Source organism: Kogia breviceps, chromosome 4, assembly GCF_026419965.1.
Source record: "Kogia breviceps isolate mKogBre1 chromosome 4, mKogBre1 haplotype 1, whole genome shotgun sequence".
Classification (NCBI taxonomy): domain Eukaryota; kingdom Metazoa; phylum Chordata; class Mammalia; order Artiodactyla; family Physeteridae; genus Kogia; species Kogia breviceps.
In genome coordinates this window covers 65977397-65991634 of record NC_081313.1, presented here as the reverse complement: position 1 = coordinate 65991634, position 14238 = coordinate 65977397, and the positions used below count along the sequence as shown (strand labels likewise).

Below are 14238 nucleotides of genomic sequence, written 5' to 3'. Positions count from 1 at the left end.
AGGGGTTGGAACATAAGGGAGCGTGGTAGCTGTGGTATACAGCAATTTCTTTTTCTTTTTTGAGAGGGAAATTTAGTTTTATTTATTTATTTTTAATTGGAGTATAGTTGTTTTACAATATTGTGTTAGTTTATACTGTACAGCAAAGTGAATCAGCTACACGTATACATATATTCCCTCTTTTTTGGATTTCCTTCTTATTCACAGACTGCATTCTACAGAATTACGTAAAAGGAGATCTTAATAGGTATCCCACAGAGGGTTTCATATTCAAATAAGTTTAGAAATTCCAATTGAATTTAGAAATTTCAATTTCTAAACTTATTTGAATATGAAACCCTCTGTGGGATACCTATTAAGATCTCCTTTTATATAATTCTGTAGAATGCAGTCTGTGAATGTTATCATAAAGAATAAATTCTGTACTCAATATCATTTAACTTCAATAAAAGTCTGAGCTTTCTTCCCCCCACCTATTCAAATCTAGGAGCTAGAGGCATTTTGTTCCACCTATATATTTAGCAGCTCTTCTGACCACAGAAGCTAATGCTTTTTCTAGTCAAGAGGCATTTAAGGAGGAGCTCAAAATTAAGTTAGAGTTGCTTGAGATTTGCGATAACCCTTGTTCCTGCTCCAATAAGAACTTCATATCCCGGTTTTGGTAACTAGGTCTGCATGGTGTAGCCCTGTGTTTGGCTCCTTGTCTTGGTCTCCAGTACAAACATGATTTGGTTGTAACTTGGGTTTGGCTCTCTTCTTGGCCACCTTTCCCAGGGTCTGGAGCCCTGATTCTAAGAGAAAGTTTTCAATTATAGGTCTCTTGTTCAGATACAAATTTCAGTATCTCTTAAAAAAGTAGTTTGCTTTTGACAAAGAAAATCTACAGAAATGAGAAACAGAACAGCCCAAAGAAGGTAAAGCAGAATTTCCAGGTGTGGAGAAATGAGCTGAAATAGCTGAAGAAGTAACAGATATTAAAGTATTGATTAAATCACTTAAACTGGGCATTTTGTTTTTGGCTGACTTTGTTAACTGGTTGCTAATTTCAACAGACTGGGACATTGATTCAATTTAGACAAATAAGTGAATAATGACTGGATTAATCATTTTGTTAAAATAATCCAACTAGTCTACCTAACCATAATGATTTCATGTCATACCAACAAAATGGTATTAATAGACTTTTATTATATTAGCTTTCTGAGGATGTTGAAAGAATTAATAAGAGCTCTTAAATTTTAAAAATTGAAATGAAAATTCTTCCTCAATTATTATTTTATATGATAAAGCATTAAAAATTTAAGCTGGGTGTCTAATAAAGCCCAAATATAGTGTTATTTAATTTAAATACATATTGTGTCATTGTATATATATATATTTTTTTTTTTTAATTTACTTTTATTTATTTATTTATTTTTGGCTGCATTGGATCTTCATTGCTGCACACGGGCTTTCTCTAGTTGCAGCCAGCAGGGGCTACTCTTCGTTGCAGTGCACAGGCTCCTCACTGCAGTGGCTTCTCTTGTTGCAGAGCATGGGCTCTAGGCACATGGGCTTCAGTACTTGTGGCACATGGGCTCAGTAGTTGTGGCTTGCGGGCTGTAGAGCTCAGGCTCAGTAGTTGTGGCACCCAGGCTTAGTTGCTCCACAGCACGTGGGATCTTCCCGGACCAGGGCTCGAACCCGTGTCCCCTGCATTGGCAGGCAGATTCTTAACCACTGCGCCACCAGGGAAGTCCATGCCATTGTATATTTATAGAAACTGATTTTACATTGTTTACACTCAGAATTTTACCTGATGATATTAATAAAGTATATAAGGATAAAAATAAGTTCACAGTTTCTGTAATCTTTGTCAGCTGGTTCATTTTGTTTAATATGTAGAATTAAAAGGACATACCAAACAATTCTACAAATCATAATTTCAAGTGATGTAAGATAGTAAATAGCAAGGAATGTATAGCACATGGTTATGTCGAATAATAACTCTTAGTGTTGACGCTAGTTGACAGGATGAGGGTTCCCCATGTATAATCAGATTGTGTAGATCAGTCACACTAAAATTTTTAATGAATATTTATCAATAAATACCAGATTCAAGGATTTCAGAGTCTTACTAAAAGCGGGAGATCATCAAAGATCTACAAATATTCCTGAAAAAAATTTATATTTACCGAAAAAAAAGGAAAAAGGCAAAATGTCAGTACAATTCTGCACCTCAGGACTGCTAACACATGCCAATTTAGGCTATTATCCTTGTGAGTACTCTACATAAGTTTCAGTATGTTTTCAATTTTCTAGTTTCCTGTGTTTCAACAGAATGAAAGTTCTTTTACTGGGAATCCAAAACTGTACAACATTCAGCAGTTTGAAAGCAGAATTTAAAAATGAAAAAGAAAGGAAGGACGATAGCTTTAGATAATTTTAAATGATTATATCTAAGAAGACACAATAATGACTAAAATATCAGAGATTTCTAGTCAATCTAATATTTTGATAACCCTTAAGAAGAGTCAAAAAGCAATATCAAAAAGGTAGGGAAAACATGAAGAAAAGTCCTCTGCGATGTGAGAACCAGAAATGCTATCATATGCATGAGAAAAGGCTGACTTTTTAACCAGGGTCCCACAGCCCAGCTTGGACTGGCCTTTGAGCAGCCCTCAGCCTCATCGCAATCCCTCCCTTCCTCGCTCCCTCCACTGCCATCACCCTCACACAGTCCACCTCAGCGCACGTTTACAGGCTGTTTCCTCTGCCTAAATCTCTGCTCTCTACTCCACTACTGTACTCCTCGTATCTATGTAATCGTACGAGTAATGTTTGTCTTCTCTCACGTAGACTAAGCTTTATGACATCAGGGACTGTGTCAAGTTTGCTCAGCATGTAAACATAAGTTAAAAGAATGATACATGAATGAATGAATGAGGGAAGGCCATAGCCACAATTATTCTGTTCTCAACAAACAACAGTAACTACTGGGCATTTCCTTAGACAATGTGAAATCATGTGGTAGTCATACAATGAATGTAAATTCTACTGAGAGGCTACTGCAGGAGATACAGAGGAAATACCATTGTGAGCAACTGACAGAAATGTCTGAAATCCAGCATATGCTTAGAATTGAAAACAAGTAATGAAGTCAGGCTTCCTAGCTAAATTTAATGGCATATAATGGTTAATAAGCCATGGTAATACCACTATAAACTCAAAACCCAATGATAAACAGACAACAAAACAATGCCACTATTAACTGTACAATGCATACTTTTATGCAAGAGACTCGAAAACTCCCTCCTATCAGGCTCAGTTTCCTGAATGCATGGATTGTGCCTGTCTTGGCATCCTCATTGTCTATAACAGAATCCTAAAACTTCTTGCTCTCAGGACCCCTTTACACTTTCAAAAGTTCTTAAGGACCTCAAGAACTTTTGTTCATGTGGACTGTATTTGCCATATTCAAAATAAAAACTGAGAAAAACTTAAAATATGTATTAAATAATTTTAAAATAATAATAAACTGAGTATCTGATAACATGAATAACATATTCTTTATAAAAATCATTATATTTCCCAAAGAAAAAATCTTGTGAGGGCAATGTTTTGCAAATCTGTTGATGGCTGGCTTGAATGAAAACAGATTCTCATTAGCTTCTGCATTCAAACAGATATGACATATTATTTTAATTAAAATATATGAAGAAAATCTGGCCTCACATAGCTATGGAACTGAAAAAGGGATGACCCTTTGGATCACCACAAAGGGCCTTGGGAACCCTCAGATCCTCATTCCATACTTTGAATACCAGTGGTCTGTGATAGCATCTGTCACAAGGCTATTGTTCAACTACCATTTGCTAAATTAATGAAAAGTTTAGAGAAAAAGAAATAAAATCTTAGGGCATATATATATACATATATATATATCACACACACGTACAAATGATTTGTACATTCATTTTGGATTCAACTGATAATATTCCTTATAAATGCAGACTGTTTTACTGCAATGAAATGTTAGTTATCCCCACACCTCAACATATGACAACTAAATTGGGATGTATACTGAAGGAGGGCAGTCTGAAGCAAAAAGTGAAAAACAGTGAAAATACAGTTTATAATTCCAAAATCTAATAGAAATAAATAGATTACTACAGAGACATTTAACTTGAAAAAATACCAAGCATAATCAAATCAAGTGGCTAAGCTGAATGTTCTATGAGTCTCTTTAAAGCAGTAAATTCGATTGAAGTTCTTTACTGAACACAAGCTGGATTCTAATGTGTTTAGTATCCTACATGCCATTTCTAATTAATCCATAAAAACCACAAGAAAAAATATTTACTTATATTTTTAGCACTTCTGCTTTAAATATTAATAGGAATTAACCAAAAGCCAGAGAAAATAAATTGATTCAAACATTTTACAATTTCCAAAATCATAATTTTTGTTCTTAAAAAAAGCCTTAAGTAAATTCAGAAATAAAAATATAATTTTAAGATTATATATTAGATTTTTAAATGTCACCTCACTATTGGCAAAGAATAAAATGACTTACTTTTCCTTTTCTTGAAGCCGATGCTCCTGAGAAGCCATTTTAGGCTCTCTCCCAAGTTTTTTTTGCATCCGCTGCCTCCTCTTTCTAGTTGGTGCAATATCAGTGACATCAGGACTTGAAATAATGTAATCATCTCTTCTTACAGTAGCTAAAATAAAATCACATAAAAATGTGACCCAATAAAATTATGCATATAATTTTTGAGCACAGTATCAACTTGCTGCTTGAGTACTGATATAAAGTGACACATTGAAATATGGCAAAATTATTTTTAAAATTTATTCAGATTGGGTGAAGTGAGCTAGTTAGATAGTATATAATACTTTAATACCAATATAAAATCTGAAGTATATTGTACACATGGAACAACTTGATCAAAATGGTCTTTGCCTATCTTGAGCAACAACCTCCTCAAATGCATAGATAAAACTGAATTAGAGGCACCTCTAAAAGGTGTTTGGTTGGGGGGATACTGCTATGGGAATAATGAATCAAACTGACAATAAAACAGTAATTGTTAGCAGGAATGGGGACTTCTAGTGATCCAGAGATAATTTTCATAAACTTTTTAGCCAACTGTAGGGAATAAGCACAAGAAAAAATGTAAGAAAATACTATCAGATGTCTCTAATGTGGCTAAACCATTAAATTACCCTGAAAAATGTTTGATATACATGAAACAGAAGCAACAATAGAAACAGGCTTGATTTATATTCCTTATTCTCTATGAAAAACTTAATTGCCAAGAGCTTTAGGGGAGTTCAGAATATTCATTGTTTCATCCAATACACAGTATATTCTCTATAACACATGTTTCTGTAAAAAAGAAGAGCTCCTTTGCTATTGGTAAATCATGAACAATATCAGTATAATTTGGACTCTGGATATCCTGTTGGTTCATATGATTTTTTTCCAGCTTGTTAATGTTTAAAAGTGATCAGGCACAAGCTTTCACCCCAATTAAAGAGAAAACCTTAGCAATGTATAAAGGCCTTAAAAAGTGGAGATGAGTGTCTAAAAATCCTATACAAGTCCATCCCATTAGCACAAACAGGGGCTGGTTTAAGTGGAGTCAAGAACCCTATACTTCTCAAAAGTTAAGCTCTCTGCTGAAGCTGCAATTACACCTAGAGAGCTGTGAAGACATTTCTCCCTGTATCTCAAATCAGATGTTTAATTTTGATGAAACTAGTGTAATCAATATGATTCAATACCTCCTATCTCCTCCACTTAAGAGGAAGTATGATGATGCAAAGGGTTAGCTGACTGTGATGCTTGGTGCCAATGTTGTTATAGAGTTAATGGAGTTAATGGTTTTGTTTTGTTTTTTGTTTTGTTTTGGCTTTTTCTTCAGTATGCGGGCCTCTCACTGTTGTGGCCTCTCCCGTTACGGAGCGCAGGCTCCGGACGCGCAGGCTCAGCGGCCATGGCTCATCTTCCCGGACCGGGGCATGAACCCGTGTCCCCTGCATGGGCAGGCGGACTCTCAACCACTGCGCCACCAGGGAAGCCCGGAGTTAATGTTTTTATTAGGATTGTAACTGGAGAACTAACAACAACAATGTAAAGCTGCATAGACTTTAAGTGCTGTGCCCAAAATTTAACTTTTTCCCATAAGCTCTATTAATTTTAGTGTGCTAATTTGCAGAGTGAGTAGTTGTTCAGGCATACATATATCACATCCTAGAAGAAAAGTCTGCATTTTGAGTTCTCATTCTGTGCAGTCCAGGCTTCTCTGAATGACCTGACATCACTTGGACACTACTGACCACTCTCTTGAAATGCTTCTTTCAATTTTTTTTTTTCCTGGAAATAACTACCATTTTTGAGAATGTATGTGCTGGACACTTTGCTATGGGTTTTATAAATATTATCTTATTAATCTTTAACCTTGTGAAGTACTTATTAACTTCATTTTACTTATGAGGAAACCAAGGTTTTAGAGAGGTTAAGTAACTTGCCCAAATCACACAGCTTTTGCTTTTATATTTTATCATTATGACAATTAAAAAATATTTCTGCCTGGTAGGCAAATTACTTATTGATCAAATACTAACTGAATGTTCATCAAAGCATATTTTACTTTCCAAAGCTGCTTAAGTTATTAAGACATGTAACTTCCATTAGATTTCTTATACATTATTTTATTAAACTCTAAAAATGTATTGGGAGTAAAAAAGGGGTTTTTCTCTGAACGTATTCCAGCTGAATGATTCCCTTATTTTTATTAAGCTATGAGGTGACTAAGGAAGATAATTCTGATTTCTTACCCAGTCAGCTCTTGCACAGGGTTTACTCAATCACATAAGCAAAGTACAATCTTGTCTATGAATAAAACTTGCAAAATTATCAGAGTTAGAGGATGTTTCAACTGTAGATAGATTTGTAAAATGGAGAAAGATTGCATTTAATGACATGTTGGACATTTATGAGGGAAGAATGTTAAGTTTAAATTAAAAGGTAAGGTGAACTTTTAAAAAATAAAGTTACATAAAAGTTCTGCCATTCATTTCAAAACTCCAGATAACAAATTACTCATTGGCACCCAATAGGATATTTTATATGTCAAATGGTTATATCATTTGTTATAATGCCTAGAATTTACTTTAAAATGCAACGTGATTAAAGGTGTGTATTAGTAAGAGTGTGGCATCAACTCAAGAATTACGGACCAGGAGTAGTTTTCTGGGATTCTAATAATAAAGTCTATATACTTGAGAGGGCTACTAGAGGCACTTATTTTATTTGCATCTCAATAACTGATGATTTACTAATTAGTATACTGAATGACAGAAATGTGTATCTATTGGTGAAAACAAGGTATGAAAATATGCATGATGAATATTGAATATGAGCTCTCATGAGTAAAATTAAAGGCATTTAAGATACAAAAATTCGCTAAAATATTTTAGAGATACTCCCCACCATTTTATGAACAGGCTATAAGAATCCAATGAGGTCTGTTTACTCTTAGAGACGATGCCCTGTGTTAAATCTTCAAGTAGTTCTGTGTCTAGTTGTGAACTCTGGACGATTATGGTTGCCTGATGCCAGGAAAAATTGCCATTCCTACCTCAGGAATCTTTATATTTGTCAAAAGTGAACATTTTATATGAGGGGGTGACTGGAACACCTAAAAGGACACACGGCTGGAACTTCTTCAAGCTTATAGAACAAGTTCATGAATTATTTTGTCTTTACTCGTTAGTAAATATTTAGTTGATAACTATATATGTGGGAAAACCTAATCTGATAATTTATTATTATTCCTAGAAGTTTAAACTTCTTGGTGGCTACCATTACGTACCACAAAGAACTTAAGAGTTTTGTATAACCAAGAGTTTCATGTCAGTTTACTACACCATTTTTATTCCTTTCTCTTCATAGTTACAGTGTAGCTCTCTGTAACACTGCCATAAGGAAAAAGGACTACCATATAAGCTTAATTGCTGGTTAAATCAAATATATCTTTTCTGGTTTGTGTTTGCACCATGAGAAACAGTTTTCCCTTCAGTTTACTACATATATGCAATAGTGAATCATATTGTAATAGATTCACTTAATATACATGTCTTTAACACGAAGTTTTGATAATAATTATATAGCCTTTTAAAAAAGGAAAACGTTCCAACTTATCCTTTCCTCTTCACACTGCAATGCCAGTAACCAGGAAAATGAGGCGCTACTCCAAACATCTGGTACCTACGTGTTAAATTGCTCAACTCCAGCATGCCTCAAATTTCAAGCCATCCAACCTCTCTCCACTACTTGTGCTGATGTTTGGTCCTCACATTCCATTTGGTCTCAAGGCTGTATACTCTATTTCTATTCTGACTCTGGATGCCTTGAACAATGATTCTGGATCTCGAAACAAGCAAAGCTGTTTTATATACAACAGAAGAGATCTGAAATACGTCTACACAAAGCCAAATATGGAACTTCCAAAATGTCTATATTATTCATAACCCTACATATTTTTAATGGTGACAAAGTTTTCACTTTCAGGTTTTGCATGCCATTTTTAAGGAAAAAAATCAATTCATATTACGTTTACCAGGTAATACATATTCATTTTAGCTGTGAGGAAGGGTTTGAATATAGTTGGAAAGAATAACAAATGTTCAAAGGGTAATGAGAAGGAGTGTGGCCTGTTTGGAGGAGTGTTCATGAGAGAAAAAGATGCAGGAAATGAGACTGGATAAGTATGGGCAGCAGGTAAGGAGAGGAAGGAAAAAGAAGATAGAGAGACACGTTAAATAAATTTGCAAGCTTTCAAATCCAGGCAGAAGAGTATGAATCTGATATTGACGGGAGTTTTTTTCTGAGATTCCACAACCAGAATTCTCAGTTTTTAATATTATCATTAGTCTCTTTGTCATAACAATGTGTCTTTCACCATTTCCAGGAGTTAAAAAAAGAAAAGAAAAAGAGAAGAGAAGAAAAGAAAGGAAAAGAAAGAAAAGAAAAACTAGTGCCAATTAACTTACTACAGCTGAAATACTGATTGGCAGAGCTGTGGGATGAATTTCAAGTTCTAATTAGCTTCACTGCATCTAGAAAATGGGGAATCTTTACACAAGCCTTGTCATTGTAAAAGGAGGCTCCACAGAAAGTCACTCTTCTCAATGTTGAAGTGAAATGACACTGTTGGCTAAACTGCCTAAGCCCCATGAGTTAAACTACCTGGTAAACTTAAGTCTCTGATGATTAAACACCTAAATATTGATATTTTTAAAATCATTTTTCAGATTTATAATTAATTTTATTAGGGATTCTTTTTTTTTTTTTTTTTTTTTTTTTTTTTTTTTTTTTTTTTTTTTGTGGTATGTGGGCCTCTCACTGCTGTGGCCTCTCCCGTTGCGGAGCACAGGCTCCGGACGCGCAGGCCTAGCGGCCATGGCTCACGGGCTTAGCTGCTCCGCGGCATGTGGGATCTTCCCGGACCAGGGCACGAACCCGTGACCCCTGCATCGGCAGGCGGATTCTCAACCACTGCGCCACCAGGGAAGCCCGGGATTCTTTATTATCTCTTATCTATGGATTTTTTTTCCCTTCTTCATAATATACATATCTTCACATACACAAGGAGTCTATGGTACTGTAATGGAGATTGTCACCATTCTCCTTCTGGTCCCCCGCCAAACATATACACCTATCTCCAGCCCCTGAACCCATCTCCCTCCCACACAAAAAAATTAATGTCCTGAGGCATGTTATTCATGGCAACAGCTCCTTAGCTCTTAAATTACTGAATGAAGAAGGCTCTGATCTTCAGGTTCCTAGACCAGAAAAAAAATGTATGCTATAATATGCCATATCCAAACAAAAAACTTTGAGTGGTTCCCCATCACGTATAAAATAAAGTCCTAAGATCCTAGTCCTACATTCAAATCTCCCTACAACATGACCCTGACCTGCTTCTCTGACCATACCTCCCACAAACCTTCTACCATAGTATATAAACTATTCCAAGGGCTCCCTACATCTTCCTTTTATGTTCCTTACTTTCCTTGTCTTGAATGTCCTCCAATCCTCTATTGGCTCAACTATGTGCTCCCCTTCAGCACAGCCCATTTCAGTCATTTCAGTCACCCCTAGTAGTTCCAATCCATAGCAGTCTCTCCTTTCTCTATAGAGCTTATAGTTTGAACCACTCATTTTCCACATACTATCTTGTATTGTTATTCTTTTTATGTATATCTCCTATTTCCCAAATAGATTATGAACACCCAACAGCTAGAGGCCATGCCTTATAGTTTGCTATGTTCCTAATGTATTACCCAATAGTGTTATATATGAGAAATGTGATGACTTGAACTCTTATTTTGAAATGTGTATCTTATTTTTTTAATCAAAACTTATTTACTTATGGACCTCAGAAGTACAGGGAAAAAGCCAATCAGAAGACCTGGGTCGGGATCTTTATTTCTGCCATTTACCTTTGACGTATTACAGAATCTCTAAGTTCCTCTATGAAAAAATGTATACTAACCATGATTACATGGGATAATATAAACTGTATTATAAAACCATAGTGTCAGAAATATTTGATATTGTCAGAAATATTTGATATCAGCAATAAGTATTAACAAAATGTGTGTGCCCTTACAAAAGATCAAACAGATTCATTTACTTTTTTTTAATTTTTAAAGTTTATTATTATTATTTTCTATTATATAAGTTTCAGGTATATAGCATTATAATTCAACACCTGTATACTGAGATTCATTTAGGTGAATCTGAAGAACTTTCAGGCTATCTCTATAGCTTCTTAGGCACATAAAAATTAAATTTAAAAAATTAAGATAAATTCATGGTTTTCCAAATTCAAAATAACCCAACTGTCACAGAACTATCATCTGTTATGAATATAGAGCAGGCAGTCTGCTGTGGCTGCTTTTTGCTATTTTATTCATTTCATAAATGTTTATTAAGTGTTAGAATCAATAAGTCATTGTGTTTTCTTTTGAAAGATGTAAAATATTGAGGGGAAAAACCAAAATCCAAACCTTAAAATACTACCCTAAGTAAATCTGAAACTTCAAAAAACATACTCTTTCTTTCACCAAGGAAAATAACCAACCAATGTGCCTCTGTAGTTTGTCTTACTGACAGGTATAAAGATAAGCAAAAAAAGCTTAGATAAGGTTAGTCACACCATACTTCAATAAGCAGTATCTTAAAGTGACTTATCTTGAGGTAGTAAATTTCTAATCTGACCAAACAAGCAAACATTATTTTTCCCTCACCGTTCCGTCAAATAGCCCTTTTCTAAATCTGTAATCAGTTTCTACCCAGCTTTCACAATCTAACCTGAATAACTGATGACCATCTTACACGGAAGGTCAATGGTCTAACCTATTATTAGCAATCACCAAATAAACTGATAATTAACATCACACAAAACACTTAAAAGTGTATGTATGCGCGCACATCCATGTGCATACACTTTTCCAAAAGTCAGGCTCCTCTTTTAGCCAGCACAGATGGGAGCCAGACTTAATGACAAATACTTACTGACACTGGGGTAACCCAAAAGGTCATCTTTGGAAATCCAATACTTTCAATGTCAGAGGCAGGGTGGGCCACTAAAGATAAAATACAGGCTTCAGAAGTGTTCACAGTGTAGAAAAAATATAAGTTGAATATACTAAGTTTTGTTCCATATCTACAAAACAATCCACTTAAAAATATATTTCTAAGAATTTTAATATCAAATGAACTCAGTTCTTGAAATCTTAAGGAATCATTTATTCTTTCACTTATTCAACAAATATTTATTGAGTAGTTTCTATGTGTCAGGCACTATCCCAAAGACACCATCACCATGTATTCAAAAAGTGTATAATTGAAGGGCAGAAAGACACAACTATTTTTGCAAGAAGGCCACAAGCTAACACAAGCAATTATAAAGGCACAGATTTGAAAGTTCTAAGGTAGGCAGAACTTTCCAACCTTTTACTATTTTTTCCAAATTAATCTGTGAAGCTTTAATTCCTCTTTTTTCACTATGAAACACCAATTATAACTTGATTTCTTATTCTGGGTTTTTTGTTTTTTGTTTTTCCTTGTATGGGTATTTCTTTTGAAAGCATAATTGTGAGTATCAGCCAGCTCTGAAGTAGGTTTCCCAAAGGAGAAAATTAAAAGACTAGCTCACTCTGAGCAACCTGATAAGACTAGGTTTCAAAATTAAGCTTTAAGGATGTTCCAAAATGAACTCGAACAACATATCTGAATTGAAACTGTAAAATTACCTTTATAGGTAGTCCTTCATAAGTCCCCACAACATCCTTAGTAGATTTCATCATATTTTAAATAATTTATCTAATATTTATAAAACTCCATGAAGGCAGGGGCTGAGCTTGTCTTATTCACTGTTGGTATAAGATGGACTAGCATGGTCTCTAATACATAATAATTCCTCAATAAACATTAGTTTATTGGCATAAATTCTAAAATACTAATAGAGTTAATAATAACTTAAAAAATTATTTTAAATCTACATAAAATATTACACTATCAATTAGCTATGCCTGCTGCTGCCAGTCCAGTTAACATTAAGAAAATAAAAATATTAGTAGGGAAAAGCAGTTTATGAAAGAGCAACATTAGTCTTCAATTTATATTATTTTATGATTCAAAATAACAAACACTGGAAAGTCATTTTAATGGTTAAGCAGCTTTCAGAAAACAAAACCACAATTTTTCAGCTTTCACCGGCTTTATGAAGGGGTCTCTGCCTATGACCTACATCATGCAATATTTGGAGCCAACATAAAGCTTTCATTGTTGTACATGAGTCAGGTATGGACTTCTGTCAACTTAAGACATTTTTTTTCCATCATTTTCTTAATAGATTTAAAGCTTTTTAAAATTTCATCCTCTTTTATGTTGGCCAACTTTTAATAAAATCTGGACATTTTACATAGCTTCAAGAGGATTTTATTGAACTAGTACAACTGAAAAAAATGGACAAAAATAAGTGAAATATAAAAACTAATGAAATGATACAGGGAATCTTCCAGTTTGTTTCTATTTTAATAATGTGTTACCATTATATTATCTGCAGTGACTCTAGGTGAACTGGTTAGAACTAGGACAAGATCACTAGTGTAACTAGCAAGTCAAAATAAAAAATGTTGACATTTTCTCTCTATTAATACCAACTTAATTTGCCTATATCTGAGTAATTATTTGACTCTTTACAGTCATGATGAGTCAGGATGGAACTCAAAACCTTACCCTTGCCATTCCTGTTTCTGCTGAATCTGTACTCATCCTGAAAAATCATTCTTATACAATACTCGTAAGATACTTTTACTAAACTATTAGAGTTAGCATCAAAGCTGATATCCATAAAAAGTAAGTTTTTTTAAATGTTTCTATTGAATCAGTACCTGAACCAGAAGTTTTAAACAAACATTTTGTGCGGAGTCCACTCTAAGACAATAACATCAGCTCTTACTCAAATGATTTATGAATTCATTAAATTTACCTCTTTTTCCTCTGCTGGTGAACTGGGTAGGTAAGAGTCATTAACCTGCAGCACAAACCCTTTCTTTGAATATTCACAGGGGTAAGAAGAAGAACTTGATTGTGGTTCTGTGACATGATAGACTTTCCCACTTCATTTTGCTAGTATTTGCTTAATCTTAGATTTAGAATAACTTTGATACATTAAGAAAAAGTGCCTTATTTGCACTTATTTAAACTCCTTTACAATAAGGTAAAAATGCCTCTCTGGTATCACTTAGACAGTTTGGAGTAGTTGTATGAAGAGGCAAATATGAAGTTAAATTTCCGAGGTGTCCCTTGACAACTGTGGGATGCTTTTCAAAAGGGAGATTCCCAGACCTGTGGTGCTAGGCATGTTGTGCCAACTATCTTTCAAACCAAATGTGATTAAAGTAATAATTTCACTAAGAAGAATTAAGAAAAAATATGTGCCAAATGGTCAAATAACTAAGATAACATCTACACGGAATTAGCAAAATACTTCATAAGGATCTTAAACCTGACTCTGTTAATCAACGTCTTAATGACTTAGTGTAAATCCCATAACAATTCTGTGAAGGTTTTTATTTTTAATCCACAAAATCAGGTGTGGAGAAGTTAGACCAAATAGTTATTTCCGGTAGAAAAAAAATGCCCTGATTCTACAATTTAAGTTGGTATGCTTT

The 14238-nt window shown here is 34.4% G+C and overlaps 1 protein-coding gene across 3 annotated transcripts in view; it reads right to left on the bottom strand.

The window, feature by feature from the left end:
• XRCC4 (X-ray repair cross complementing 4) overlaps positions 1-14238 on the bottom strand; it is a 274940-nt gene that overhangs the window by 91187 nt on the left and 169515 nt on the right. For all 3 annotated transcript variants that reach the window (XM_059063449.2, XM_067033355.1, XM_067033354.1), the window contains one exon: positions 4556-4703. In XM_059063449.2, coding sequence (XP_058919432.1) covers positions 4556-4703 — 148 coding nt within the window. The remainder of the gene's footprint in view (positions 1-4555; positions 4704-14238) is intronic.